We start from the raw sequence: 27,517 nt of genomic DNA, 5'->3' as shown, positions 1-27,517 counted from the left end.
AGGGCCTGTGGATCAGCCCAAGGTACACCCTCCTGCTGGCATTCCAATGACAGAGGAGCTCTGTCCACTGGCTTACACCTGAGAAAGCAGGTTTTTAAAAAAAAAAAAAAAAAAAAAAGACAATTCTTGTGGTTTATTTATGTGCAATGGATCTGTTAAATGACTACATTGATTCACCCTGAAATTCTCCACTAACTTGAAATTGGTCACTCTGAGACAGGCTCCCAATACCCCGGTGGTGGGCTCACCCCACCATTTCATTGAACTCTGCACTGCCTCAAGACCTCTTGTTCTGCAATTGGATTTTTAAGGCCCCGCATAACAATGGGATTCATTTCCGATTCATAAGGAGAACAGCAGTTAGAATAAATTCAGGCCCTCATCAATGGGCCTGAGATTCTAAGGCCTGGTCAAAAGTGTTATCGATCTCTTAAATCTTGTGTCTTCCCAACGTGTAGGCAAAAGTATCAATTGTAGAAACTCTCTACCACCCCACGTTCTGGGGCCAGTATCACCCAAATCCTCTTGTTTTACATGGGCAGAATATTGCTGTGTGTCTTTCTTTGGGTATCCCAGATCAGTGACCCTGAAGACCCAACCAAGAACATTCGCTCTAAACCCTAAGCCAGTCGCATGCAGGAATAGAAATGAACCCTGAACATTAACTCTCTCAGACCAGCCTCCAGAGAGGTAGCCTCTGCTCAGCCCCAGGGGGTTCTTCTGCTTGTGGGAAGCTTACCCTGCAGCACCAAATGACCAGTTCAAACAATTACAGGGCACTCTGTATCCGCTGTCAAGTTCCCGGAACACAGCAAAACCCATCAACAGTGTTCCACCATCAAATATTGGCGACTCCCCGCCGAGAGAATCATCGCACAGAAAGGGAGAGTAAACAGTTAATGTGGGTTTACCTCTGAATCTTTAAGCCTCACATAGTTAGAAGGGAAGACTCCGGACTTGTCGCCCACTGCTCCTGTCCACCAGTCACCATCTTTCTTGGTAACCAAAATCACATCCCCTTGCTGAAACGTTAAATCGCCTTGCTCAGAACTCTCGTAAGTGTACATGGCAATAAATTCTGGTGGGGAGAAATATTGAGATACGGAGAGAGCTTGATTGTTTACAGAGATCCCAGACAGCTTTGCAAACGCTAGTTTATGAATAAGGAAGTTAGGATAAGATCCATTCAAGAGAAAAGCTTGTCACAGATAAAACAGAAGTGTGGAACATCCCTGGCTGCAAATGCCCTAACTGCACATACAAATTCAGTAACTGCAGACGTGGGAACAATTCTTGGGAAGACCCAGCCATGCGAACAAAAATGCCAACTGCCTGTCTACCGACACCGAGTGCCAGGGCTGAGCTATAATTTCATGTCATCATTTCCTTTGGAGTGAAAATGGTTTTTACAATTTACTCTTAACTAACATTTACTTAGTTGTGCTGAGCACTCATTTGGATGCACTAACACACCAGCTCTTCTATGCACATCAAGTATCTGTGTTTTCGTTTTGAGGGTACCAAGTCACAATTTTGGAACATTTTTAGATACACTATAATCCTTCACGTAAATTAAATAAGACACATTGTTCATTACTCAAGTGCCCGAGTGAAAACTTATGTCCTTTTGTGCCAGATACACAGACGGTAGGAAGCTGTTAAAACACAAAATAAAAGATACGCATTATTTAGTTAAAAACGGGCATCTACTTGTCGTTCAAGTGCACAAACACGTAGTGAGGACTGATAATAAAAGTAACGTCTACTCAATCCCAGAAAATAAGCAAGCCTTCCTGAACAAGCTGAAAAGAAATCTGTTTCCTATGTTTTATTATTCAAGTCTTAAAGTCTAAGAACTGACTTTCTTTACAGTCTTGCATGTGATGGGGGTGCATTCCAGAGGAAAATTTCCTTTTTAATTATAAAGAGTTGGTTTTACAAAGGCTCAGAAACCAAATCACTCTCAGAAAGATCCCTAGACACAAAATTCTAGACACTATACTAGGTGCAGGATAAGAGATCTACAGAGAGATGAACCTAAATGTCTTGCTTCCATTTTTTTCTCCATTTTATCCTAGGCCTTTGGGTATTTTTGTCAAAGTCATTTAAAAAAAAATCACCTTTTACCCACCCAGAAAATTCATTTTGGGGATGGATGAGGCCTGTTTCTCACTAAAACTTCAGATGGAGCCCTTAAATTCAGAGCCTAATGTTAATTAATAGGCAGAAATTGAGTATGGAGGAATGCTTTTGGCTAATTATAAGAGCCTCTGCAGGAGGTACTAATGAAAGCTAAAACAAACACAAAAAGACACAAAGCCCCCTAATGCGTGTGCTAATGTAGGCAGCTCTACAACATGGGAGAGCCCGCCAAGGGCTGAGTCAGCTTAGGCAGTGCTGGCCGCAGGCTGGAGCCTCAGCCAGGGCCCGGGGAGTAGGGACCCCACAGCAGACACAAGGTCACCCAAATGACCAAGGGAGAACAGAAGACACTCTGTCTCTAGTCCTCCAGTGTGGCTCACACGCACCTCCACAGTGAACACAGGAAAAATGATTTCCCACACACGGAAATCAAATCTGGCAGTTGTGCTAAGGACATTCTTTTTTCATTAATATGTTCCTTTTCCCGATCTCTCAGTATTCTGACCGTTCCCCCGTTTGGTTTTGCTCTGCCACTTGCCCCTGAAGCTCATGCTCGGCCATTTAAGATAGGATCTTTGGCAGATGGATGTTTTTCCCAGTGATTCCTGCATTGAAAAGTCACTTTCTCAAAAATGGATCCAATCTTTGAAGTGACTTTCAAAGTGCTGAAGAAACTTCAGACGCATGAACTCTGGCTGAACCTACCATTGCACTATAAGATACCAAGGAGACTGGAAAGACTGTGGCTTCGTTTGCCCTGCCATGCACACAGGCATCTGGGAGGCTCCTGTGGGGCTCAGTGACACGGGCCATGGGAGGATGGGCGGGCGGTGGCACTCAGAGCCTCCTCCAGAGACAGTTACCACAGGGCACTGGCCATTCCTAAGTGGGCACCCTAAGAGCTACCCAAACTGACCATCTGTTTAATATGGTTTATGTATGCTTTACTTTGAATGTGACTACCTTTAATGCAATATTAATAAGGGGCTCATTGATACATGCAGATAGCTTTTCTCTGAACTTCAACAGCCAAGTCCTCTCATGCCACTCCGGAAGGCCAGTGAGCTCTCTCCTAGTGTTTCCTAATATTCCAGATCATCTGACAATGGATGTAATAAATGTCAGCGGAGATTAGAATCTCTCTTCTGTTACCCAACTTTAAACGTGTGTGTGGTTCACCTGTGACCTATGTATTGAGGACTCAAGGGACGAGGCCTCTGTACACGTTTCAAAACAAATTGGCGTTCATCGATGCTGCTCCTAGAGGAGAATGCTCACGGCGTTGTTAAGTGGCTCTCCATCAACAACCCAGGAAATGAAGCAAAAAAGAAAAAACACTAGCAGACTCTTACCTTTCTCCTAGATGCTTTATGCAAATTATCTCATAATCCTTGATTGTTACTTTCTACTCGAAGGGGGGGGGTCAGCAGCCCACTTTACAGGAGAGGAAGTGAGGGTATGATCGAGAGAGTGAATGGCTACTAGGAGAGAGCCAAGGTATAAACTTCAGCCTTCCGAGGAGACGTCATTGGATAAAACATACTGAATCTGGGCAGAATGGTAATCTGCTTTATATAATATGGACCACACACGTGTTTAAAAAGAGGTTTTTTTTTTTTTTTGCCTCGTTCTGCTAAGTGGATAAAGCACTCATTCAGATGACTGATAGAGTGTATAAACAGAACTCTTCTAATGATCGTTTTGGTGGCAATAGCAAAAACTGGATGCAATAAAATGCTGGAGGTGTTTGGCAGTGATGAGGTTTTTATAGCTGTATCTATAAACTACAAACATTTTTGCTTCTCAAATTCCTTTGGGGAAAGTAATTTTGTTACCGGGGGTCTGAAATACCACTGAACTTTAATCCTTGCTGTCTCCAGCCAAACAACTGTTTTCATAATTCTTTCACAAGCCACACTTTCCAAGGAATGTGACAATCTCAGGATGGTGAACAGACTAAATAAAACACTCTATCTTCATAGAATTTACTTAAGGAACCCAAGAAAAATTAGCATACAATGGGGTAGACATCTGTTAGCTAGGAACCCCGATCAGACTTGCAGTGGAAAGCCTGTCAAACTTCAGGTAGCGCTCTTCAATGAGGTGAGAATGGCTACACTGGCTGCAGAAAAGATGTGAGATTTTTACCATCCAGAGCCTGGATCCATGTGTGTTTTATTTGTTTTAAAGCCCACACCATGTATCAGCATATATAATCCTCAGACTTATGTGATGAAGACCAAGATATAAGGCAATTAATTCTTTGTGTGCTAAACACTCAAAATGAAATCTTTAGGTCTTAAATAATCTGGTGTGCTTAGTGACAAGGAACAGAAAAACTGAACTTCTCTGTTTCTTTTGAGGGTGGCAGAGATGCCACTGCGATTGCTGGGACAGCTTTACTAGACTGTGTAGTAAACAAACACAAACAAAACACTTATGTACAAGTCAGAGGAGAACAGACTATAGTAGGGGAAGCAATGACCACAATCCAGCTGCAGAGATGCTCACAAAACTTGATCCCTAGTGACACTGATGGGCCTCTTTCAAACGTCAGAGAGCTTGTGACCAACTATCATTAGAAGATTCGGTTATTATGATCAATGTATCTGATACTATTTTGAAAGTCTCCGTGAAGTACTCAGCTTTTGTAAAGATCTAACCTTTCATTTGACCTCAGAGTGGAACACACTGAACATAAACTAATATAGTCTATTTTTTTTTTTTTTAGTACAGTCTATTTTAAAGTGAAATCCCATCTCATTTCAAACATGTACTGTTTATATTACGTGATCCCCTCGACCCTCCTAAGAACATGATTTGACTCAGGTTCTCACCTTCTCCCGAAATGGCCGGCTTGGCTGCTGGGGAAGCTACTCTCTTTAGACTAGCGGGACTTTCTGAAGAACCAGAATCCATGCTGAAAGAGGTGGGAGGAGAAAGTATTTTAATTTTTATCTTCAAAGACATGAATACAAATGACACTGATTTTCCTTTTTTTTTTTTTAAAGAGCTGCTTAATATTTAAAACTTTGAAGCATCTACAGCTGTACTGCTGACACAGTTGCACTTGGCTAAGTTAAAACACTTAACAGCGCCACAGAGGCATGAGTCTGAGCTGCATTCTTGTTTCTCAGCACTTGCTACATAGCCAACGTATCCGTCTAGTTCAAAGCAAAGATAGATGCTCTTCTAATATTTTTGTTATTTTTATCTTCTTGAAGCTCCTAACCTGTTTTGAACACCTAGGTGATTGCAATAATTGAACTACAACCTTTATGTTAAAGGATCCATGCTATAAGGTTCATAATCCATTCTTTCAATTATTTCCCCAAATGCATTGAGCCTGTAAGTATTCATGTGTATCTTACATAGTACTGAGTACTAGGCATGATCACCAACAAATCCACAAGAATGTTCCAGGCCTCAGAGTAGAAGTCCTTCTTACATAAGTCACTGGAACACAAGATATGCAGGCTTCCACCAATGAAGGGGGGGGGGCGGTGGTGGAGAAAATGACCTCTTATTTGTCAGAGGCTGTCTTCTCCAGATACGCACTCTAACTTCTGCAGTTAGAGGATCCAGAAGACACCATAATCCTGCAATCCCATCTGCGAATCTTAATGAACGCAAGCATAATTTCATGCCCAACATTGTTTTCATCTAACAGAAGCAGACAAACACAAAAATACCTTGTGGATTTCCTTATGGGCCCTGAAATGAGTTTCACGTAAGACTTGGGGAACCAACCCTTCTGACCTTGGACTTCTCCAAACCACCACATGTCTTGCTGTTCCAGGACGGTGATGACGTCATTTTTGTTAAAATTTAAGTGGTTGTCTTTTTTGGCTCTCCAAGGATACAGGGCTTGTGCTTGTAGCCCTTCCACCTTCTCACCCTTGTGTGGAAATACATAAAGGACCTCTCATTACTCTGTGATCGGTTACCGATGCAGGCGACATCAACACTGGCACGAACACTCCTTTCCAGCAAGCGCACACAGGCACACACAGCCACAAAGGGCCCTGCTTCAGTGCAGCATGGGTGCTGGATGCTTCCCTGGTTCCTGGTGATCTCTCATTTTCAAAAGGAGAGCCCAACACCTGCCAGCCTATTTGCAGGGGCACTATCTGGCCATCCAGAGCTGCCTCATTAAACAAGCCAGGAGGTCATATTTCTTTTGGGGCATCTGGCTGTGTGCCTTTGACATCTGGTTCTGTTTTAACCTCCAAGGTGCCCAGGCCACCCCACCATCCCCATTTCCAAATGGATTTTGGATGTTGGGTGGAAGATTCATACCAAAGTGTAGAAATCTTGCGAAATCTCAAAGGATAATGAACTGCTGGTTTAGGTGGACAAAGGAGAATATGCCCCACATTGGATTGTTTGAGCTCCTGTTTTAGAGACCCAGGGGTCTGGCTGGCATAAATCTGCTGTGATCCACTACATACATCTACATGCAAAGAGGGGTTACAAAGAGGAATAAAATGCCACCTCTGCCTCCTCCAAATAATTTAGGCTAAAAGACTTTATTGACCATATGGCACTGGAAAAAGGGACAGTACGGTATCATTAGCAAAGACTTCACAATTAGCGGGCAAGAGAGAGACACACACAATGATATATACCACTTGGCAGAACGAGATCTACTACAAAGAGGCTCCAGCTATTCACTGTGGGAACAGAGAGAAAAGAGGGATGAATTCTGCCCAGGGGCCATAGGGACAGTTTCACAGAGGAGGCAGCACTGGAGTCAGGCCTTGAAGGGCGAGGAGGATTTTGAGAGCTAGGGCTTCGGAGGAAGGGCACTCCGGGCCGAAGGCACAGCACAGGCAACGGCCTCGGGGTGGCATACTGCAAAGGGTCCAGGAAGAGGAGCACAATCCTGGGGTGCGTGGAGCCTAGTTTCATGGAGGGGTGCAGTAGGAGATGAGGCTGGAAAGGTAGGGTGAGGCATTTATTATCTTTTTTAAAAAACTGTAACATAAAATCATTACAATATCTTAAGATGATACTAAGAAAATTACGTCAACTTTCAAGCATATACGAAAATGGACAGGAACAAAAAGATGATGCTCAAAGGCAGCTCATTTGGAACCAACTTGTACCTATCTTTAAGACAGTTTCCTATCGACACTCCTGGGTCCTCACTTTCTTGGACCTTCGAAGTCCCTCCTCCCTTCCATCTCGGCTGCACACTTCTTCAGATCCCCCAGATTCTCTGCCTGTTTTTCTCCCTCGGGCTCGCAGGAGCTCCCCGACCCCCACAGCCCACCAGCTCACAGCCCTTCTGTGCTGTCCCATCCTCCCAGCTGCATCCATCCATTCCTCTGCCAAGCCTGGGCCCCAGCCTTGTTGACCTTTCCCCACTGACACTTTGGAATAATCCAGCCTGGGGCTGGACAAAGCCTGGACTCGGGGTTGGAACCCCATGTGTGTCACTGATTTCCTGACTTTGGCCAACTGTTTAATTCCCCATAGGACCCAGCTTCCACGTTCTAAAAAGTGGATATAAACTATCTTCGCTTACCTAGCAGTCAGCATCTCCTACTCCTTCCCAGGTCTCAAACACATTCTTCTTACCACACTGAATGCTCTCTACCCTGATCACCAACCCCAGTCCCTGCAAAGAGCCCAGCAGGGACAGAAGCAAAGGGAAGGGAACATCTCTGGCTGGGAGCTCCTCCTCTCAGGTGGGGAGAACACACACACATGCTGTGGATTTTCCATTTTCTTACCCTGTTCTCTTTTTTTGAAGATCTCACATGTTTCCTCAGAGCTGATCTATGTTCTCACTGCCTGTCGCACGGGACCACCTGGTGCCCTACCTTCACCCTGAACGCACCTAAAACTGAGCTCCTCTCTCCAACTAAAAATCACTTTCTCTCTGTGCCCTCCTTGTTTCTCTCGGAGGTCAGATCCTTCTCTCAATCCCAGGCTGCTTTGCTTTCCTTTGGCTCCAATAGGAGTGTGACTCCGTCCTGTCCTCTGCTGGCACCTCCCCACGCACCTGCTCAGAGCCCGCATGCCTCCTGTTGATCCCAAGTCAGGGACTGTCCTGACCCCCAAATGCCTCCCACATGGGCATTTGCTCTGTCTGGTTTGATTAATGTATAGATATTTCATTCCTTTATGTTCATTGCATTAAGTAAACTACTGCTTTATCGTATGGAGTAGTAATATTCAGAATAACGATCCCTTCAGAAACACTTTCTTAGGAGGGCACTTAAGAGTTTCCCATTCACCTGTAATCAAGCCTTTCTGATGTATACTTATTGGTCTCCCCAGATCGACAGGCCTAAGTTTTTCCTGAAACACTCTGGTCTCCTATGTTAAAGCCTCTCCTCACAGCATTTGCTGTCTGACAGGCAAGCCCATTCTACTTCCTAACAAAATCTACCCATGGTAGAAGATACTACTTCTTCAGCGAAGCTTCCTGGTCAACCTGTGCAGGAGATTACCCACCTCTGAACTCCCCAGGCTCCTTAATGCTATTGGGAAAATGTGAACTGAATCCACACTGCCACCTGACCCAGATACACAGAAATAACACTGTCGATAAGCACTTGGCCAAATGTGCTCGTACTGGGTACTGCATGCTAGGTCTTCACACTCCCACTGACTGCTTTTACCTGGCCTAAAACGGGAGACGGAGAGGAGCCAGTGGCTGTGGCTGGAGTAAACGCTGATCTCTGCCTTAGCTGGCCAGCACTGGGAACAGTGAGTGAGGGCTGGGCTGCCCATGCGTCCCAGTTGTCGGTTTCTGGCTTCTCATTCGTGCTGGTGGGCCACCTGGAAGGAAAGTTTGCCACCATGAGAAGTAAGTACTTTCTATGCGCCAGCTTCTCACCTACAGCAGGTGTAAAGCCAGTACGTTTACAGGGCTTTCTAAAGATGAGAAACAAGACAGCAACGAGCCTCAGGCAAATTACAGTAGTTGCTCTAAATCTTCATTTCCCCATTGATAAAACGGAAACAATATTCTGTCAATTTGTTCGTTAGAAGGGTCTCATGAAACATGGGATAGGGACTCGTTGCAACTGTACCAGAGAAGCATCCTCACATGCCATTATTGTCACTGTTAAAAATGATAGTGCAGTCAGCAAAAAAGACGTAATACACCACATAATAAAACATGCCAGCTTGGCAGCTGGCACTTAACACCATTTCTCTGTCCCCTTCCATCCCACAGCAAGCACCAGGCCACATGCCTAGCCACCAGGGTAATGACAAGCGGTATCCTTAAGGCAACCAGTCGTGCTGGGTCTCAGGGATGGTTTAAATTTTGTAATTTTTATAATGTTAATACAACTGTGTGAATGCAAATATAAATGTAATGTACTTTTTACATCTTTATAAGACATAAACATATTTGGAAATCAAGATAATTCCTTTGAGGGGTGCCTGGGTGGCTCAGTCGGGTAAGCATCTGACTCTGGCTTGGTCATGAGCTCACAGCCATAGGATCCAGCCCCATGTTGGTCTCTACATGGGGTGTGGAGCCTGCTTAAGATTCTCTCTGATAAAAATAAAAATATAATTCCTTTGTTAGATGGTACATCCTGATTCTGGGTTTGGAAAATAAGATGTCCATGATTAAAGCAGGAGAACTGCACATCACACATGTATTGCAGAAGATTCACAATGACCAGATCCACAGCAAAACAAACTCCTAGAAAACATGGTGTTTGTCTTCTATGTTAGTCTGAGCTTCAGTTTATTTTTTTAATTTTTTTTTATTTATTTATGATAGTCACAGAGAGAGAGAGAGGCAGAGACACAGGCAGAGGGAGAAGCAGGCTCCATGCACCGGGAGCCCGATGTGGGATTCGATCCCGTGTCGCCAGGATCGTGCTCTGGGCCAAAGGCAGGCGCCAAACCGCTGCGCCACCCAGGGATCCCTAAGCTTCAGTTTAAAAAAAGCCAGAACTTTTGAATCAAGATTAAGACAGGAAGGGAGTCTTTCAACTTGGAATCATGCTAATGGAAGACTACTTTTTAACAGAGATTAGATAGGGAGGACTTTTCTTAGCACCTGCAACTGTTTGTATGAAAACAGGAATATGTAAAACTTGCTATTCCTTACATCCTTCCCTCTACTTCCTCTGCCCCTGGTCACCATGCTCCTTCCTCTACTCTACATAAGCCTGTGATCTTTCTCTAGCCTTACGTCTTGACTCCTTGCCTTCTATTTGTTTCTTCTGAATAATGATTAGGCTTGAAAAAGAAAATTAGGGGCGCCTGGGTGGCTCAGTCGGTTAAGCATCTGCTTTCGGCTCAGGTAATGATCCCAGGGCTGTGGGATGAAGCCCCGCACCAGACTCCCTGCTCAGTAGGGAGCCTGCTTCTCCTTCTCCCTCTGCTGTTTCCCCTGCTTGTGCTCTCTTGTCAAATAAATAAATATTTTTTTAAAAAATTAAAATAGTTCTTACTCAAATCCCTCCTACTTGAATGCTCGTATGAACTACTTTTAGACGACTGCACACATAGATCACAGTCCTCTAACTGGAAGCGTGGGCAGCAGTTTCCTCCATCATTTCAAACCTCTGCTTACACACAGTTTTTAATGCCATTTCCTGATGACCAGGGGTGCAGCCAAGAGCACACGTCTCTTCACTTCCCAGTAAAGACCGATAACCGATGACAGAGGAAAGTTTTAAAGGAAACAGCTTTCTATCTTATTCTAAACCACATGACTGAATTCAATTTCTGTTTTTGACCAGCAGAAAAAGTGCTGTTTGCATGCAGGAAACAACTGTTTGCTGACTGCCCTGGATGTCAAGTGAATTATTAGAGAATGATATTTCTCCATTTCTTCCACAGGAAGCAAAGATATAGACAAATTACTGAATGCAACACGATGACAGGCTTGACTTCGTTCCTCCCAGGACACACCAGTGCGGAGCAATGAGAGAATGAAATCCAGCTCCGTGAATGTAATCCAGTGTGCCAGCAGAGTGGTCAGAGAAAAGGGTAAGGGAAATGAGCCCACTCCTTAACGCCAGAGGTACAGCCCAAACCCATAAAAGTACTTTAAAGAGATTACTGAGCGAGGAGATCCAAAACCCCTCAGAGACGGCGTGCCTACACGTACGTGGAGCTGAAGTCAGCCCAGCTGTTGGGGGTCGTGGAGGGCTCCGGAGCGCTCACTGCCACCGGAGCGGGGGTCTCACGCACGGCCAGTTTGGGCGCAGGGGCAGAGGTGAGGTCGGGCCCGGGTTTGACTGGAGCAGGCACCTCGTTTTCTGGGATTTTCTCTGCGTAGTTAGCAGGGAACCATCCCGTCTTTCCTTTTAATTCTCCTCCAAGCCAGCCCGGTTCTCCAGTTTGGCTTTCATCCACCTGCAGGGAAGTCACAAAGTTTAACTTAAAAAGTGGCCCTACATCAACCCCTCAAGACACCAAAGGGCTCTACCAGGACCAAGCCCTGAGCCAACGACCCCATCGGACTGATACACCCCACGTACGCCTCTTCACCCTCTTTTAGTCTCTGTGTCCAGGGAAATGAACCCTAAACATGAACCCTGAACAAAGAGTTTGTGTTGTAAAGCAGGTTTCTCATTCTTTCTGCTTTTTAAGCACCTCCCCCCTATCCTTTTCTAGCAACAGCAATTCAGATAGAGCTGAAAGTCCTCAGGCCCACAGTTTACATTTTTAGAGTGACTCTGAATTGGAAAGTGATTGGAGAGACTCCATCACTCATCATGTAATTATTAAAAAATAATTTGACTTGGGTTTATTATTTAAAGCTTAATCAGTACTCTAGAAATCTCTAATAACGGAGTAGTATTTGTTTAGCACAGGGATCAGAAAGATAAAAGCACAGTCTTAGATGGTTTCCACGGGAAGCCAAGCTGATGTTAAGCCATTTAAAAGCTCCATAGATACATGATGAGAAAATCAAAGAAATAATTATTCATGGCCACAGTCAACTTTATTAAGGTCTTATGTTGTTTTTTTATACAAACTTAACTTTAATATTACAAAAGTGCACAGGAGAATTCAGAATTCTGCTGTTTAATTCTAATTTAAAAGGATCATTCAGAATCACTAGAAAGGTTCTACCTATCTTTATGAGTTACCCCCACTATTTTATGAGCAACAGGAAGATGACTTTGGAGGAAAATTATGTTCATTCTTAGAAAACCATTTTCATTACTATATCAAATATGGGTCTATCAGAGACCTTCTCTTATTCTTATTCCTTAATATATGCTGCCTGAGGAGGTAAAACGTTGAACACTTCATCAGACATTAATGTTGCTTTTTAGAAATCACAGAAATGAGTAGGGAGGATCTTAATAATGATTTTGGGAGGGGGGGAAAGGGCAAAAATACCGGCTTCCTAACTCATTCAAATATATAGTAAAAAATAAATACAATAAAATAAAAAATAAAGGCCCAAACTACAGAACCAAACATCTACTACCTGTATTCAGTGCAGAGTAAGTGTAATGCTTTTTAGCATACCTGAATTTTAAGCGTGCTTGAGGTGGGGTGGAAAAAGCAGAATACATGGCTTACCACTTAAATCTACATCTTATTCACAAAATGTTCAGTAAGTAGAAGATGCCGGCACTCTGCTCTACCTTAGGGGAGGGACCCTTATTGTCAGGGGTAAAAGCAATTTTTGAAACTGAGAATTCTCCAGAAAGGAGTTCCCCGAGATAAAGAGCAATATTGCTTCAGAGCTGCTATTTTTCTCTTTGCAGTTCTGATATTCTTACTAACGCTTACATCAGATGTGAACACATTAGCCACTTTTCATTCAACTCCCCCACACTGTTTTGTGCTTACGTTCCTTTTTCTGGGCAGCCCCAACTGTTTCTCTAGATGAGGATTTAAGATGACATTTTTTTCATGCTAAATGCAAACGGCTAAATGCCTTTGTTTCTTCATTTATACTTATTGGTGATATTATGACACATTTAAATATTGCCACAGCTTTGCAGTGGGAACAGCTGTTTCTAGGCCAGATTGTGCAGGGGAGGGGCTCCCCAACTCCTCGGCAGGTTCAACAGTCCCGCTCCCAGCCGCACCCTCCACTCACTCTATGACCCCAGGTGATGTCAGGCAGGAGTGAGTGAGGAGCTTGAGCCTAATTCACTACCGTGAGCCTGACAGTGACTTAGCCTCAAGACGGAGACATGTAACAATCAAGGGTAGGGCTCAGCAATTAGATTGGTCTAGTCTGAATACTAGTTCTCCATTTATTAACTGGGTGACTTTGGGCAACTTTCACCTCTTGATGCCTCAACTTTTTCATCTGTCAAATGAGGATAACAGTACCTGTCTTACTATGGTAGCAATGAGAACTGTGAAGTATTTAAAACACTGCCTGGCATATGACCAGTGTTTACTGATGTATTTTTATTTTTTATTTTATTTTTTTAAAAGGCTTTATTTAGGGCAGCCCCGGTGGCACAGCGGTTTAGCACCGCCTTCAGCCCAGGGTGTGATCCTGGAGTCCCGGGATCGAGTCCTGCGTTGGGCTCCCTGCATGAAGCCTGCTTCTCCCTCTGCTTGTGTCTCTGCCTCTCTCTCTCAGTCTCTATGAATAAATAAATAAAAGCAGAGACACAGGCAGAGGAAGAAGCAGGCTTCATGCAGGGAGCCCAACGCAGGACTCGATCCCGGGACTCCAGGATCACACCCTGGGCTGAAGGCAGGTGCTAAACCTTTGAGCCACCTAGGGATCCCCTGATGTATTTTTAAAAGCTATCTCTCCTGGGGCTCGTGGGTGGCTCAGTGGTTGAGCATCTGCCCTTGGCTCAGGTCATGATCCCAGGGTCCTAGGATCGAGTCCCACATTAGGGTCCCCTGCAGGGAGGCTGCTTCTCCCTCTGCCTATGTCTCTGCCTCTCTCTGGGCCTCTCATGAATAAATAAGTAAATAAAATCTTAACAAAAAAATCATAAGAAGGAGCTATCCCTCCTGTTGTCCTGCTCTGAATTTGTACTAGAGCTCTCACTTGGGCTTTTGTTCCATTCTAAGAGCCTGGTCTTTACCCTCACTTTACATAACAATCCATGGTTCTCTGTATGGGGTATTACTTTGCTCCAGGAAACTGCCTGGGAGTCCGGGCCCTGTGGCTTTGCCTTCTTATCATCAGCAATCCTTTGGAGGATTGAGGCTGGAGCTCAATCCTTGATCATGGCCTGTCTGGAATGTCTACTGGTCTATCCATGTAGGACCTCCTCAAATGTCAGCTGCTTTACTTATATCCTATGTTTTACGGTCATTCTCTTGAGACAAAGGGTCTTACCTGGCTAATTAGACTTCTGGGACTGATATATGGAATTGGCTCTGAAACTCTGAGGAAAGGTCCTGCCCTGTGGACAGGTCTAGCTTGTACCCCAGGTAGCTGCTCACACCCAGCCCTGTTCCCCTGGTAAGAGAGAAAAACATGCTTCACTGCTGAAAGGCGTTTGTACACTTTGGAGGCAGAGAAGGTACCACATCAGCCTCTTAACTGTGCAAACAAGAGTTTCTCCATCCTTCAGGGTAATAGTGAAACTAGGGTTTCCGTTTTAACCAAGGAAATTCACTGGTCAATTCTGACCAAAAAATGGTCTTAATTAGCTGGTTTTGTTTTTATAGGAATCCATTCCTTTTAATGAGTAACTTAATTTTAAGATTCAGAGGATATAAGAAAAATTCACTTGGAACACTAAATTAACCACTTAGAAAAAGCACAGAGGTTCTCATATGAAAAGGAGAACTAAAGATGCCTGGGTGGCTCAGTGGTTGAGCATCTGCCTTCAGCTCAGGTCATGATCTCAGGATCCTGGAGTAGAGTCCCATATCAGGATCCCCAGAGGGAGCCTGCTTCTCCCTCTTCCTATGTCTCTGCTTCTCTGTGTCTTTCATGAATAAATAAATAAAATCTTAAAAAAAAAAAGAAAGAAAGAAAGAAAGAAAAGGAGAAATGTATCTTCCTGAACTAAGGAAACTTTACCCAAAATGCCAATCCAATTGTGGAAAAACAGTACATAAGATCAGGATAGAACAAGAAGAATTAGGCATACAAATTGCAGCACAGCTGGCTAGCAAGTGAACTTTAACATACAAAAAGTAGATTCAAAAAAACAAAAAAACAAAACAAAACAAAAAAAAACCAAAAAAAAACAAAAAAACAAAAACCAAAAAGTAGATTCATCTATTGGTGGCTATAAGTCAGGGGGATCTGAATGATTAACAACATTGGTCTTGATACAATTTCATTTAAGCAGCCCCATTGCACCACCTCAAAGCATTTGGGGTCATTCTAGTAGAATAGTCAAAAAGGGAAACACAGGGTAGCCCCGGTGGCACAGTGGTTTAGAGCTGCCTGCAGCCCAGGGCGTGATCCTGGAGACCCGGGATCGAGTCCCACGTTGTGCTCCCTGCATGGAGCCTGCTTCTCCCTCTGCCTGTGTCTCTGCCTCTCTCTCTCGCTCTGTATCTCTCATGAGTAAATAAAATAAAAATCTTAAAAAAAAAAAAAAGTGAAACACAAACCCCAGATGTTGTGTCCATGTCTCAAATGTTACAGATCTACAGACTGTTAATATACATGGTATGCTGGGAGGCTTGGATGCAACGATCAAGTGCACATAGGAGCCATGAGGTTCAAGTACATATGGCTGAAGCCTGATAATATTACATCTCATGGCTGTGCTATCCGTTAGGTAGCATGAATATATCTAAAATCTCTGACCCTGTCACAAAGAAGTGAAAGAGAAATTTCCTCTCCTTTCACCAGCATGACGCGGAACAAGGAGAGCAAAGAGATTTAAACTATGTACCAACTCAGAGCAGGTTGTGTGGCTGCTGAGATGTGTTGAGGAGTATTAGGAGCAGCACATGGTTCACGCAATCGACAGTTTAGAAATAAAAGTTTTCCCCAAAACTTCTGGAAGTTACAACACTAAAATTGTTTTCTAAAGCTCTAATCTGTAGGTCGTCAAATTTTTCCTCCGTTGTAATCGCTCAACTCTGCCCTTGCAGCACAAAAGCAGCTGTAGGCAATATGCAAATGAATGAGTCAGGCTGTGTTCCAATAAAACTTTATTACAAAACAGGCAGTGGGCGGCATCTGGCCCACTCCTGGAATCGAATGTGTATTGGTCCCTCAAAACAGTGAAGATACTATTGTTACAAAACATGCCCACCTCAGATGTTGAGGTTATGGAACTCAAAGGAAGACGAGAAAGAAAAGGTACTGACTATATAAAAGAAAAAATCTCAATCAAGAGAAAACAAGGGAAAGCAATGAATTTAATGTTACAAGAATAACACCAAATTAGAAGATCAACAGAGTCAAATGAACTGGCTGATGGCTGACAATCGCTAAAGAAGTGTCCTTTTTTTGAGATATTTCTAAGAGGATATGTTTCAGAAATGATTTAGAATTAGTCTTGACAGGAAAAAGGCATTAGGATAGATCAGTGGTTCTCAAAAGTGACTGCCTAACAGAACCACTTGGAGAAGATTTTGAATCCTGTTTACGGAGTAAAGTTCCTAGAGTCTCTAGGGGTGAGCCCTGGAATGCTGATTTCTTCTGAGCAGCCTGAACAGTTCTGATGTACTCAGTTCTGCACCATCCAGACCTGCTGAGTTACATGATCAGCCTGTGCTCTGAAGACAAACTTCAACAAAATGGCAGTGAGCAAAGGTCTTCTTTTTTTTTTTTTTTTAAAGTAAGCTCTACACCCAACATGGGGTTTGAACTGACAACCCTGAGATCAAGAGTCGCATGCTCTTCCAACTGAGCCAGCCAAGAGCCTCTCTTCTAATTTTTAAAGCTTTTCCCATACATTATGGATGGCAAATTTGATTTATTTGCCCTCCAAATACCGGAACCTCCAGATCAGAAGACAGGCCATCAAAGTTCACAGCTGTCAAGGTCAAACTCAATTAAGAAGCTTCCATTAGGACACCTGGGTGGCTCAGGGATTGAGCATCTGCCTTTGGCTCAGGGTGTGATTCCTGGTCCTGGGATTGAGTCCTGCATCCGACTCCCTGCAGGGAGCCTTGCTTCTCCCTCTGTCTGTGTCTCTGCCTCTCTCTGTCTCTCATGAATACATAAATAATTTTTTTAAAGATTTTATTTATGTATTCATGAGAGACACACAGAGAAAGGCAGAGACACAGGCAGAGGGAGAAGCAGGCTCCATGCAGGGAACCTGATGTAAGCCTCGATCCCGGGACTCCAGGATCACGCCCTGGGCCAAAGGCAGGCGCTACACTGCTGAGCCCACCCAGGGATTCCCCCCCATAAATAATTTTTTAAGGAGCTTCCATGAAGAAGGTCTTCCCTGCATATCAGTCCATTCTCATTCCTTTCCTCTTAAATTCCTAGCAAAGTTAGAAGCATTCACTGAGAACATCAGACATTGTCTTTTCAACGTGTTTCTCTCTACTTTTCAAAAAAGATTTTAAACATATGAATGGCAGATATCATTTTATATTTCTTATATTATAAACAATATACACTGAGGGGGGCACTTGATGGGATGAGCACTGGGTGTTATTCTATATATTGGCAAATTGAACACCAATAAAACATAAATTTACAAAAAAAATAAACAATATGTAGAACAGGACACTATATGGGTACGAACTTTTTTTGTTAACCGTGAGGGAAAGTATTTTTAGACAAAACTGGACTGGTAGTTAATTTTTTTCAAAAAAAAAAATACATTTTAAAGTTCCCTCCAAGACTGCCTACATTAAAAAAGGAAAGGTTAGGGGATCCCTGGGTGGCTCAGCAGTTTTAGTGCCTGCCTTCGGTCTGTGGCGTGATCCTGGAGTCCCGGGATCGAGTCCCGCATCGGGTTCCCTGCATGGAGCCTGCTTCTCCCTCTGCCTGTGTCTCTGCCTCTCTCTCTCTCTCTCATGAATAAATAAATAAATAAAATCTTAAAAAAAAAAAAGGAAACGTTAGACTTCTGAAATCTAACCAAAATAGTCTGCTAATTTTCAAAGAAGTTTGAGAAATCTGAGAATCCAATGATTACTGTGCCCAAAAAATAAGTGACCTTTTGATTATTGCACCAAGAGATTGATAGTAGTCTTCTACTACATATGTTCACGATGTTTCTTAACCTCAAACTTCAGGGAATAAAAAAATTATTACTATCACATGTCAATTTCCACATTTCCTGTGCTGATTGTTAACCTCACGAAGATAATATAGTTGAATGCCATTTGGGGTATAATGCTGCACTGTGTAGTAGAAGAAGACATTGCCGCTATTCCTTTGGCAAGCCAGTATATTATGACCAGCCGCACATTCCATACTTCATTACATATTTGGGATGTCTGAGATAAAACAAACACCATTCCAGACCTGGGTATTCATTCTCTGTTATACTTGTCAAAGTTGGATTTATTTTTAGCTTTTCTTTAAAAATTACAAATGTTGGCCCATTTATAAATAATACAAAATGAAAATACAAAACTACAAAAAATTAAACATAAAAGCCCCTTCTTTACTGCCCAGCAGTAACCAATGTTAATGGTTTCGTGTCTCTATTTCAAGACTTTAACCACACACATAAAAACATTCACATATACACACAATTTTTTAAGCAAAATGCAATTATACTGTACATATTATTTCTGCTTTTTCTTTTTTCACTGGTGAGCTTATCAGTATGTGTAGATCTGCCTTTTTTTAACATCTTAATCATACTGTTTAGCTATATCATAATTTATTTAAGCATTCCCTGACTTATATGGCCCCCCCCCTTTTTTTTTACCAAGATTACAGTGTACATTTGTGTACACACAAATTTGTGCATATGCCAAAAAACATAGGAAGAGTAACAGAATTTCTGGGTCAAGGGAAGTAAGAATTTTTAATTTTAATAGGTACTGCCAAATTGCTTTTCAAATAGTTTAGCCAATACAACCGTGCTGACAGTGTGCATTTCATTTACTTTCCTACACTCTTGACAAAGCTGGATATTACCAAATCTTTAAACTTGCTTGGGTGAGAAATGAAAAATGCTATCTGGTTTTTTAACTTGCATTTCCTGATTACCAATGAGATAAAGCCTCTTTTTGTATATTTTTAAAATCATACATTTTCTTCACGTGCGAATATCTCTTCATATCCATGGACAACTTTTCTAAGTTTTAGGTTTCTTTCATATTAACTTTTAGGAGTCTTTATGTTTTGCAGTATACAAGTTTATTTTATATTGTCAAATCTGTTCATTTTTATCATTTATGGCTTCTGGTTTTAACTCAGAAAGGCATTTCTTTGCTAGAAAACTATTCCTATATTCTGCTTAAAAAAATTTTTTTTATTAAATTTATTTTTAAGTTTAAACTACTTGGAACTTATTTTTGTCTGTAGCCTGAGATGGAGACTTAACCTTATAATTTGCCAAATACACAGCCTTCAAGTCAGTCCTTAAATGGAATCTAGCAAAGAGAAATCTGGTACACAAACTTTTATACCTCTATTTTGTTTTTTCTTAAGCACAACCTACTATACAAACTCAAAACATATTTTTACTGCCACGACAACACCCAAAGATATGTGTACTTACACAGAATTAAAGTGATTTAAAAGAAAACATTTAATAAGATGCAGACTTCCTGACAGTTACACAGACTTACCCATTCCCCTTTAACCTCCACCAGGAAAGCAAAGGTTTGAAAGCAAGGCAAAATATGTTTAATGAATGTTTTATTTTTACAGCACATCTAAACTCTATTCATCTAGTCAAACTGGTGGTTAACTAGCTATTTTGAGAAAAAAATACCATTGTAACAAGACTATGTTTCCAAAAAATAGCAATATTTTCTCATTAAAGTATAGAGATCATCTATAACACTTCCTTACTGTAATATCTGTAACACTTCCTTATCTCATCTCAAGAAGAGAACACTACTTTCCTGTACATTGTGTTGTAACAAAATCCAGTTTCAAAAACACCGGGCTCTTTTTTTGTTTCAGTGTTAAAAAAGACTTTGTAATGAGGCCCTCTGAGGTCACATTGTACTTTCATAGGTTTTAGATTCCTGGTTTGGTATTTTTATATATTTTAAAACAATTCATAGGCTTTACAAGCCATGGTATTTTCAAAGATGAGGCAGGACAAGTAAAACCACTTCAGGCCTTTAGAAAACAGCGTAGGAAAAGTCAGTGGTGAAGAAAGAAGGTGCCTTACAAAACTGTCTGTGTGTACAGAGTGCTGTGCCCACACCAAAGAGAAACCAGCAGTTCTTTCCGTAAAGAATGAGTAAGGCTGGCACCCAGGCATTCACAAACTGTTTGCTGAGTGAAGGCTGGACTGTATTTGAAGAGGGTTTGTATTGTTATGGAGATTCTGACTTCTAAAGAATCTGATATTTGGCCTTGAGTCCCTATTTCAAGCCCATAATAATTTGAGAAAAAAAAAAAACAGAAAAAAAGGGGAGAAAGGATTGAGAGCTCTGAATATTGAACATACTGTTCTTTCTATAGATTTTGGCTCATTAAGGATCATATATTCCCCACCCAGGGATCTGATATATATGTGCAAGATGAATGCATGAGTAATAGTATAATGATCTGTGCATTACTCTGTTACTTCCAAGATACCTAATACTGGTACAACAAGCAGGTTTGTCTCACTCATAGTTCTTTTAAAATATGAAACGATGCCCTTCTTTAAACAAACAAAAAATGCCACCAACAATACAAAGTTTGACCACTTCTATGACTGTTAATCCTTATTAACTAGATAGAAGAACTGTTTTCTTTTAGAAAATTATTTAAACCAACCACATTGCTTTATTCTTTCTTAAACTATAGTTTGAGTTACAATTACACAAATATATTTAACTGTTACTATAATTAAAGGAAATGAACCCTGACAAAGCAAAATTCTGAACTCTTTTATCTGCTCATTTATGGGGTAAGAAGGCAGATTAACTGTATGTACTTCATGACTCTTCACACAATTCAAAGATGACACAACTAAAGGGGAAAAATGATTCACTGACCCAAAAATACAAAAGTTATCATTGGCAATTGTGAAAGTGATGATAAAGCATTTTGCATTTAAAACCATCTCTTAAAGATTATTCATAGTATAATAAGTAGCAATCTAAACTCTAAATTACCAGACTCTTACAGATTTAAAAACACACTAAGGCTGTGATTAGCCATTTTCTTTAACATCTCTATCTTAAAGTGATGCTAGGATATATTTCTAAATATCATCTTTCATTCTAATAGAAAAGGAAGATTGAGCCCCTACTTCCGAAACCCTGGATTTCACACTTGGCGCCAATTTCGTGCTGTCAAAATGCAAGAAGACAGATGTTAATCACTGATAGAGATCACACCTTGACCACAGTCTTTCTTACCATTACTATGTCTCCAGGCTGGATCGTGATCTCATCATGACTTCTGGATTCGAAGGGATAGAGCGCTCGGTAATACACCACCTTTACGTTCTCCTGTGCAGAAATTGTAAGTGGGCCTTTTTCTATTTACAAAACAGTGGGGAGAAAGGAACAAAAATCAAGCATTACATGGAACACATATGTATAATAATAAGCCAAACCACTGACCTCTCCCTCTACTGATGACCTTAACAACTGAACTATTTCCATCTATTCCAGGAATTTCTGAAGCACATACTTCATGCCAAAGGAGAGCCAAATCTGATGTCAGCAACTGAAATCTATCAGAAAGTTCACTAGCTGCCGCTCCATGAACAAAGGCCATCCCAATGCTGAAGGCAGTGAGGCTGCCTTAGGTCCCTGGAGAACTCCCTCCTGGCTGAGGCTCCAGCAGCACACATCTGTAAAGCATCAAGACCCCTCTCCCCCACCCAGGGTGCAGAGTACAATGAAGCAGTTAGAATGTGGCCCCCAATCTGAATCAGCCAAAAAGAAAACTCCTTTGGCAGGAAGCAAAGAAGCACAACTTTCCACATTAACAGACTTGGAAATGTCAATGTCTCAGGTCCCTAAAGCAATCGTATAAAATGTTAAGTGCTGATTTCCCCAAAAATGATTATTATTGATAATCCCCAGTGAAGTAAGTCTTCCTCCACATCCCTCATGGGTGGGGAAATGAGTCTCATGACAGACTTTCTAGGAAAATACTTTAGATTTTAAGTAAAAAAGTTTTAAAAATGCATGCAAGCAGAAGACATTCTGATTTCTGATTAACTTAATGGTATCCAATTGCGGCCCCCTGAACTGGTTTACCCTAGAACTGTACATAGTTAGCCACACATCTATTTTCTCTGAAAAGCAGTGAGGGGAAGCTATTATCTTCATGTAGTCTTCAAGTGGATAATGTACAACATTTCCCACTGACCACAGGAAAAAGAAACCCTCATTTTATATGAGGAGGAAACATAAGGAATTTAAACTAATTGCCTAAGATCGAGTCCTGGTGAAATTATTTTCATACCAAAGAAAGCATTAAAACATGTATTTGCCTTGCCAGCCTGGACTGCAGGTATTTGGATGTGGGGCCCAACTCCAAACCCCACTCCCATCCCTGCCTACTGTGAACAGGAAACAAACCCTATGCAACAGTGTGCTTCTTTCTTTTCTTTCTGCATACCAATAAAAAGCACACTGATGACCAAATAAAATCGATATAATTTGCCATGCAGAGGAAAAGACAATCACTTTCTTCAGCTCAGTCATTTTCTGTGAAGCTGTACAGTATTATACAGCCACACAAGAAATCTCAAAAATACATTCAGGTTGCATCTGATGGAAGAGATCATGTTTTCTAGCATTTTCGAGGTCTTTCACTTATCATGATTTAAAGAGGCCAATTACAATCAAAGGTAAAAAAAACAGTCACAGTTTTCAAAAGGTCAAAAACGTGGTTTTATGCAGCATCGGCTAAAGACAGATCAGCGTAGGCAAGGGGAAAAGGAGCCAATTTCCGTGCCTGAAACAGCCCAGTAATTCCCAGAGAAAATTGCAAACTGGAGAAGCAACAGGTTCTTTCCAAATCTGGCATACAGGTTTCTGCATGGGGCTTGGGAAGGACATTCTTGCCACTTTTGTCTGCAAAGGCTCTGGATCCCAGCGTGAGAGGGACCAAAGGCTGGCGTGGTGGTGGAAGATTATACAGGCAGGTCATGAGCTCACAGAATGAGTATCTGCACGACTGAAAAAAGGACACTGGCATTCTCATCCCTCTCTAGGAAAGGAGCCAAGAGAGGGCTGCCTAGGTATGGGAATTCCTCAGGACGATCTGGTGGAGAAAACTTATTTGCTACAATGACTTTTGGGCCCTAATACCTGTGGTGGACCAGGGTGCCTGGACAGCTGGCTTGGCTGGCTCTTGATGCTGGTGGAAAAGCCGACTCATCTTGTCTTGCGTGTCCAGTTTGCTTTTTTCCTCACTGTCCTTCTTTTTGACACTCTCTTCCCTTCGGAGTTTTTCTTCATCATGGATCTTCCTTGGCCGCTGATGCTCATCGTCCTGCTGCACATGCTCAATCCACTGCTTGTCCCTCTCCTGAGCTCGTCTGCCAACAAAATGCTTGATTACAGCTAGCAAGCAACGCTGGTTTAACACTGCTACGGGGTCTTTGCACTAAAAAAGCTCCATCTAGTAAATGTGATGCTACACATAGAGGGGATACTGTACTTCAGATGGAGCAATCCGAGTCAATAAAACAAAGGCTCTCAGGGCTCCGATTCTGAGTGAGATGAAATCACAGGACTCAGAAAAACAGAAGATTTCTGATGTATTTTACCAAGTGGTTACAAGAATAACAAAAAGATTTCTCGATGATAAAACTGGTATTTCACTGCAAAATACCCATAACACACAGGAACAAACGAGATAAGAGAGCTCAGCCAAATAAACACACATGTAGCTCCCCAAAGCTGAACGTGAAAGCAACAGATTTGTCTGAACCCTTTAGGTAGCGGCCATCAATATTAGACAATAGTCTCTGTGCATTTCTCTGAATCTGACAACTTTGTGTTTATCAAAATAGTTGATGGAAAAGGACAAGTGCAATTAAATCTAGGCCCTGAAATCTAAGACGACCTCAACCTGAAACCCACAGGACAAGACTGGGGATGATTTTTCTCTTGGTGCATGGCAGTCTATAAAATCAGTAAACATTTTTTTTTTTTTTTCAGTAAACATTTTAAAGAAACTCACGTGCAAAAGGGATACAATGATAGTAATAACTAGTCCCTCCTCAGACATTAACTCCATTACCCTTCACGCCAGGGGGCCAGGTCCTATTAATGTCCCCATTTTTACATGGGAAAAAAATGAGGCAGAGATATTAAAAGGCTTGTCCAAGGTCACACGACCACACTTGCCTGGGGTTCAATCCCAGGCAGCCCGGCTCTAGGCTCCACACCCTGAACTGCTATCCTGTGACATGGCCAACGCACAGAGGTCATCTCCTGGAATTAGAAAACTGCCAAAGGAATATAATATAAACAAATAAAACTTGTATTTGCCATTTAAAAAATATTATATTTATTTCTATCCTGTATGAATGTGAAAATTTAGCGGTAAAATTCTTAACTTACATCTTTCACATTTTACTTACTTTCAAAACATCTCTTAAGAAAGCACAAAAAAATTTTTTGAAGGAGTCCCCTACCTATGTTGTCATTCATAACAACAATAAAAACACAATAGATTTTGCTTAATATTTGCTACTAATAAAAGTCATCATGTATAGTGTATAACCATGTAATTTCTGAAATTAATTTTGGGGTACTATTCATATGATCATAAGCAGGACATTTACCCTTGTTGTACTATAATATTTTGTGTTGATTTCTTCTCCATAGAAATGTTAATGCTCAATATGAATAACCAAAGCATCTAATCAATTTTGAAGATACAAAAAGGATGGAGTTGGGGTTTTAATCAGCATATCTAAGAAGTGAATCCTCAAATCATATCCCAAGAAAACCATAAAATAGTCCTCTAAGTTGGTTAGAGACCCTACCCACCTGTCCACTGGTAAACTGTGTGGGTTCACTTATACAGGGATATTTGACAGTACAGTACTGTGAAAGTATGTTCTCTTCCTTATGATTTAAACATTTGCCTTCTCCAGCTTACCTTATTATAACAGCACAGTATATAACACACGTAACATACAAAATATTTGTTAATCGCCTGTTTATGTTATCTGTAGGCTTCCCTTTAATCAACAGTAGGCTATCCGTAGTTAAGTTTTAGGGGAGTCAAAAGTTATATTGAGATTTCCAACTAATTGCGGGGGCGAGGAGTCTGTGCCCCTAACCTCCTTGTCGTTCAAGGGTCAACTGTACTACATACACCCACAACAAAAGGAGCTCAGCCCACTAAAGGCAAGGACTAACCTAAAGTATGTTTCTGCATTTTTTATTCTAATTCCAGTAACCAATTTTTACAATTTATAGTGTAAAACTGAAATATTTGGTCATTTTTGTTCCCTGGAGTCGAAATTAATTGAAATTTAAAAAGCAAATATCCAGTAACAAAATCAGACACACCGAAAGTTAACAAATAAATTGCTCTGACTTACTACAAAGAGTTACAAAACAGCAAACTACAAACACAAATATTCAAACACAAAAAAATGTGTATCCTAAACAGCAGCAAATTTTCTCCTTTTGTGCTCAAGTTCAATTTGCAGTTGAAGAAAAGAAGAAAGAAGTTGGAGTGGCACACTGTAGTCCTACTGGAGGAACCCTGTGTGGCGAGTGCTCAGCAGCTTTGATTTCAAACCCAGCGCTTGGACAGCCACTGTTATGAAAAGGCTGTGAACTGGAAACGTATTTTGGTCATTGGCATGCAAATGAGCAGACCAAGTGTCCTAATTTCCCTGTATAATTCCATTTATCTACTCAGTAGTAGCTTGGGAGAGCTCTGGAAACTAACCAAAAACTTCAGGGGATACTTATTATATATGCAAAGATTTATATATCCACATATTTGTGCTTGCATACACACACACACACCAAAGAGTAAAGGCTCTTTCTGGTCAGTAGGTACTTGCAGAAGCCCAGAAAGAACAATAAACAAAGTTCCTTCCAGATGGGCCTATAATCCACTGGAAAAGACTCACCTTTGGGCTTCTTCTTTTTGTTTTTCTAATTCTATGGTTTTTCGCTCTTGTTCTTTCTGTTTCAGACGTTCGGCCTCTATGGACTTTTGTTTCTGGAGTTGTTGCTTACTATGTATTTCTCTTAGTTCCTATAAACAATCAGGAAACAGTTCATGTAATGACACAGGGTGATAGGCATTTCCACCATTTATCAGTATGCAACATTTTCATAGAGAGGAAGTCTAAGGCATTTAGGAAACTAACATCTCAGATTTTAAACATGTTAACTTGGAAAACTGAAATCACTCTCCATTTTGACATGACTGCACTCTAAGAGCTGTTCCAGATTATATTTTATTTTAGTGAGTCATAAAAACATTACACCATTTTCCATTACATGCTTTAGAAGGAACTTGCTAGCGAAGCTACACTGGTTCAAGACTCGGCAACAGAAATGGACTTAACCAGTTTTAAGGGATGGTGATGATCATCAGTAAAACCTCGAGGTATTTCTGATAAGGAATCAACACCAGCCTCCGCTGGCTTGGAAAATGCACACACCTCTTCACATGCTGCCTCCATTAAAACCTCACCTTCTTATGCTATGCTGCCTTAGAACATCCCTCTGCTTCACAACTTTGTTCCTACCAGATTGTTTTCCTTCAAACCACACCCCTTCCAGAGCATCTTCTCTTGCTAAATCCAAGTGTGAAGCTGTCGACCTCACCAGACTAACCCTTCAGTTGGGTTGAAAATAAATGCGGTAATAGTATGATCACCACCTTGGACCAAACTTCCTCATTTGGTATCAGCCCCCAGGAAAAACAATTTCCTTAGCAAACTACTAAAAATAAAATGCATTTTATGATATTGAAAGTACTCAAGTCAGAAGTTTAAATACCCTAAAATGTGAGGAATAAAGAAATGCCTGTTGAGGGCGAACCCTCGATTCCATGTAGAAACCCAATGGTCGATAACAGATTCAGGTACTGAGACTCCTCTTGCTCGTGTCAACAATAAATCAGATGCATCAGTATCCAATAGAGCCAAGGATGCATTTCATTTTTTTTTTCCCTCTGTGTGCATTTCCAGTTGACTACTTCATCTAAGTAACTAGGGCTAGTCCCCTGAGGTGGTAGCCCGGGTCTTTTTGGTGAGACATGAGAACTAAGTAAGGTCTGCCCCATCTTCTTCATCCTGTTCACTGGTTAAGTCCAAATGGGTAGGTTTCCTCCTGCTTTAAATTCCTACCTTTAGATTCATTCAGAGATTGAACAAAGGTAAAGCATTGTCTATAGAAGATCAGTGTTTTGTTTTTTTTAAGATTTATTTACTTATTT

At 41.5% G+C, this 27,517-nt stretch overlaps 1 protein-coding gene across 5 annotated transcripts in view; it reads right to left on the bottom strand.

The window, feature by feature from the left end:
* The window catches only part of ITSN1 (intersectin 1), a 212,381-nt gene that overhangs the window by 58,796 nt on the left and 126,068 nt on the right, over positions 1-27,517 (bottom strand). For 3 of the 5 annotated variants that reach the window (XR_012021338.1, XM_072806828.1, XM_072806830.1), the window contains exons 17-24: positions 26,199-26,326; positions 23,404-23,633; positions 21,493-21,614; positions 11,237-11,484; positions 8,775-8,934; positions 5,835-6,040; positions 4,980-5,062; positions 912-1,078 (exon numbers count right to left, since the gene is read on the bottom strand). Coding sequence is in view for 4 of the 5 variants with exons in the window: in XM_072806828.1 (XP_072662929.1) it covers positions 912-1,078; positions 4,980-5,062; positions 5,835-6,040; positions 8,775-8,934; positions 11,237-11,484; positions 21,493-21,614; positions 23,404-23,633; positions 26,199-26,326 (1,344 nt within the window). In the remaining variant the exon portion in view is untranslated. The remainder of the gene's footprint in view (positions 1-911; positions 1,079-4,979; positions 5,063-5,834; positions 6,041-8,774; positions 8,935-11,236; positions 11,485-21,492; positions 21,615-23,403; positions 23,634-26,198; positions 26,327-27,517) is intronic. The other 2 variants (XM_072806829.1, XM_072806831.1) reach the window with 1 other exon arrangement.

The sequence above is a fragment of the Canis lupus genome, chromosome 30 (genome assembly GCF_048164855.1).
Source record: "Canis lupus baileyi chromosome 30, mCanLup2.hap1, whole genome shotgun sequence".
NCBI classification, from domain to species: Eukaryota; Metazoa; Chordata; class Mammalia; order Carnivora; family Canidae; genus Canis; species Canis lupus.
The sequence above is the reverse complement of the archived record's forward strand: the minus strand, read 5'-3'. Positions and strand labels throughout refer to the sequence as shown.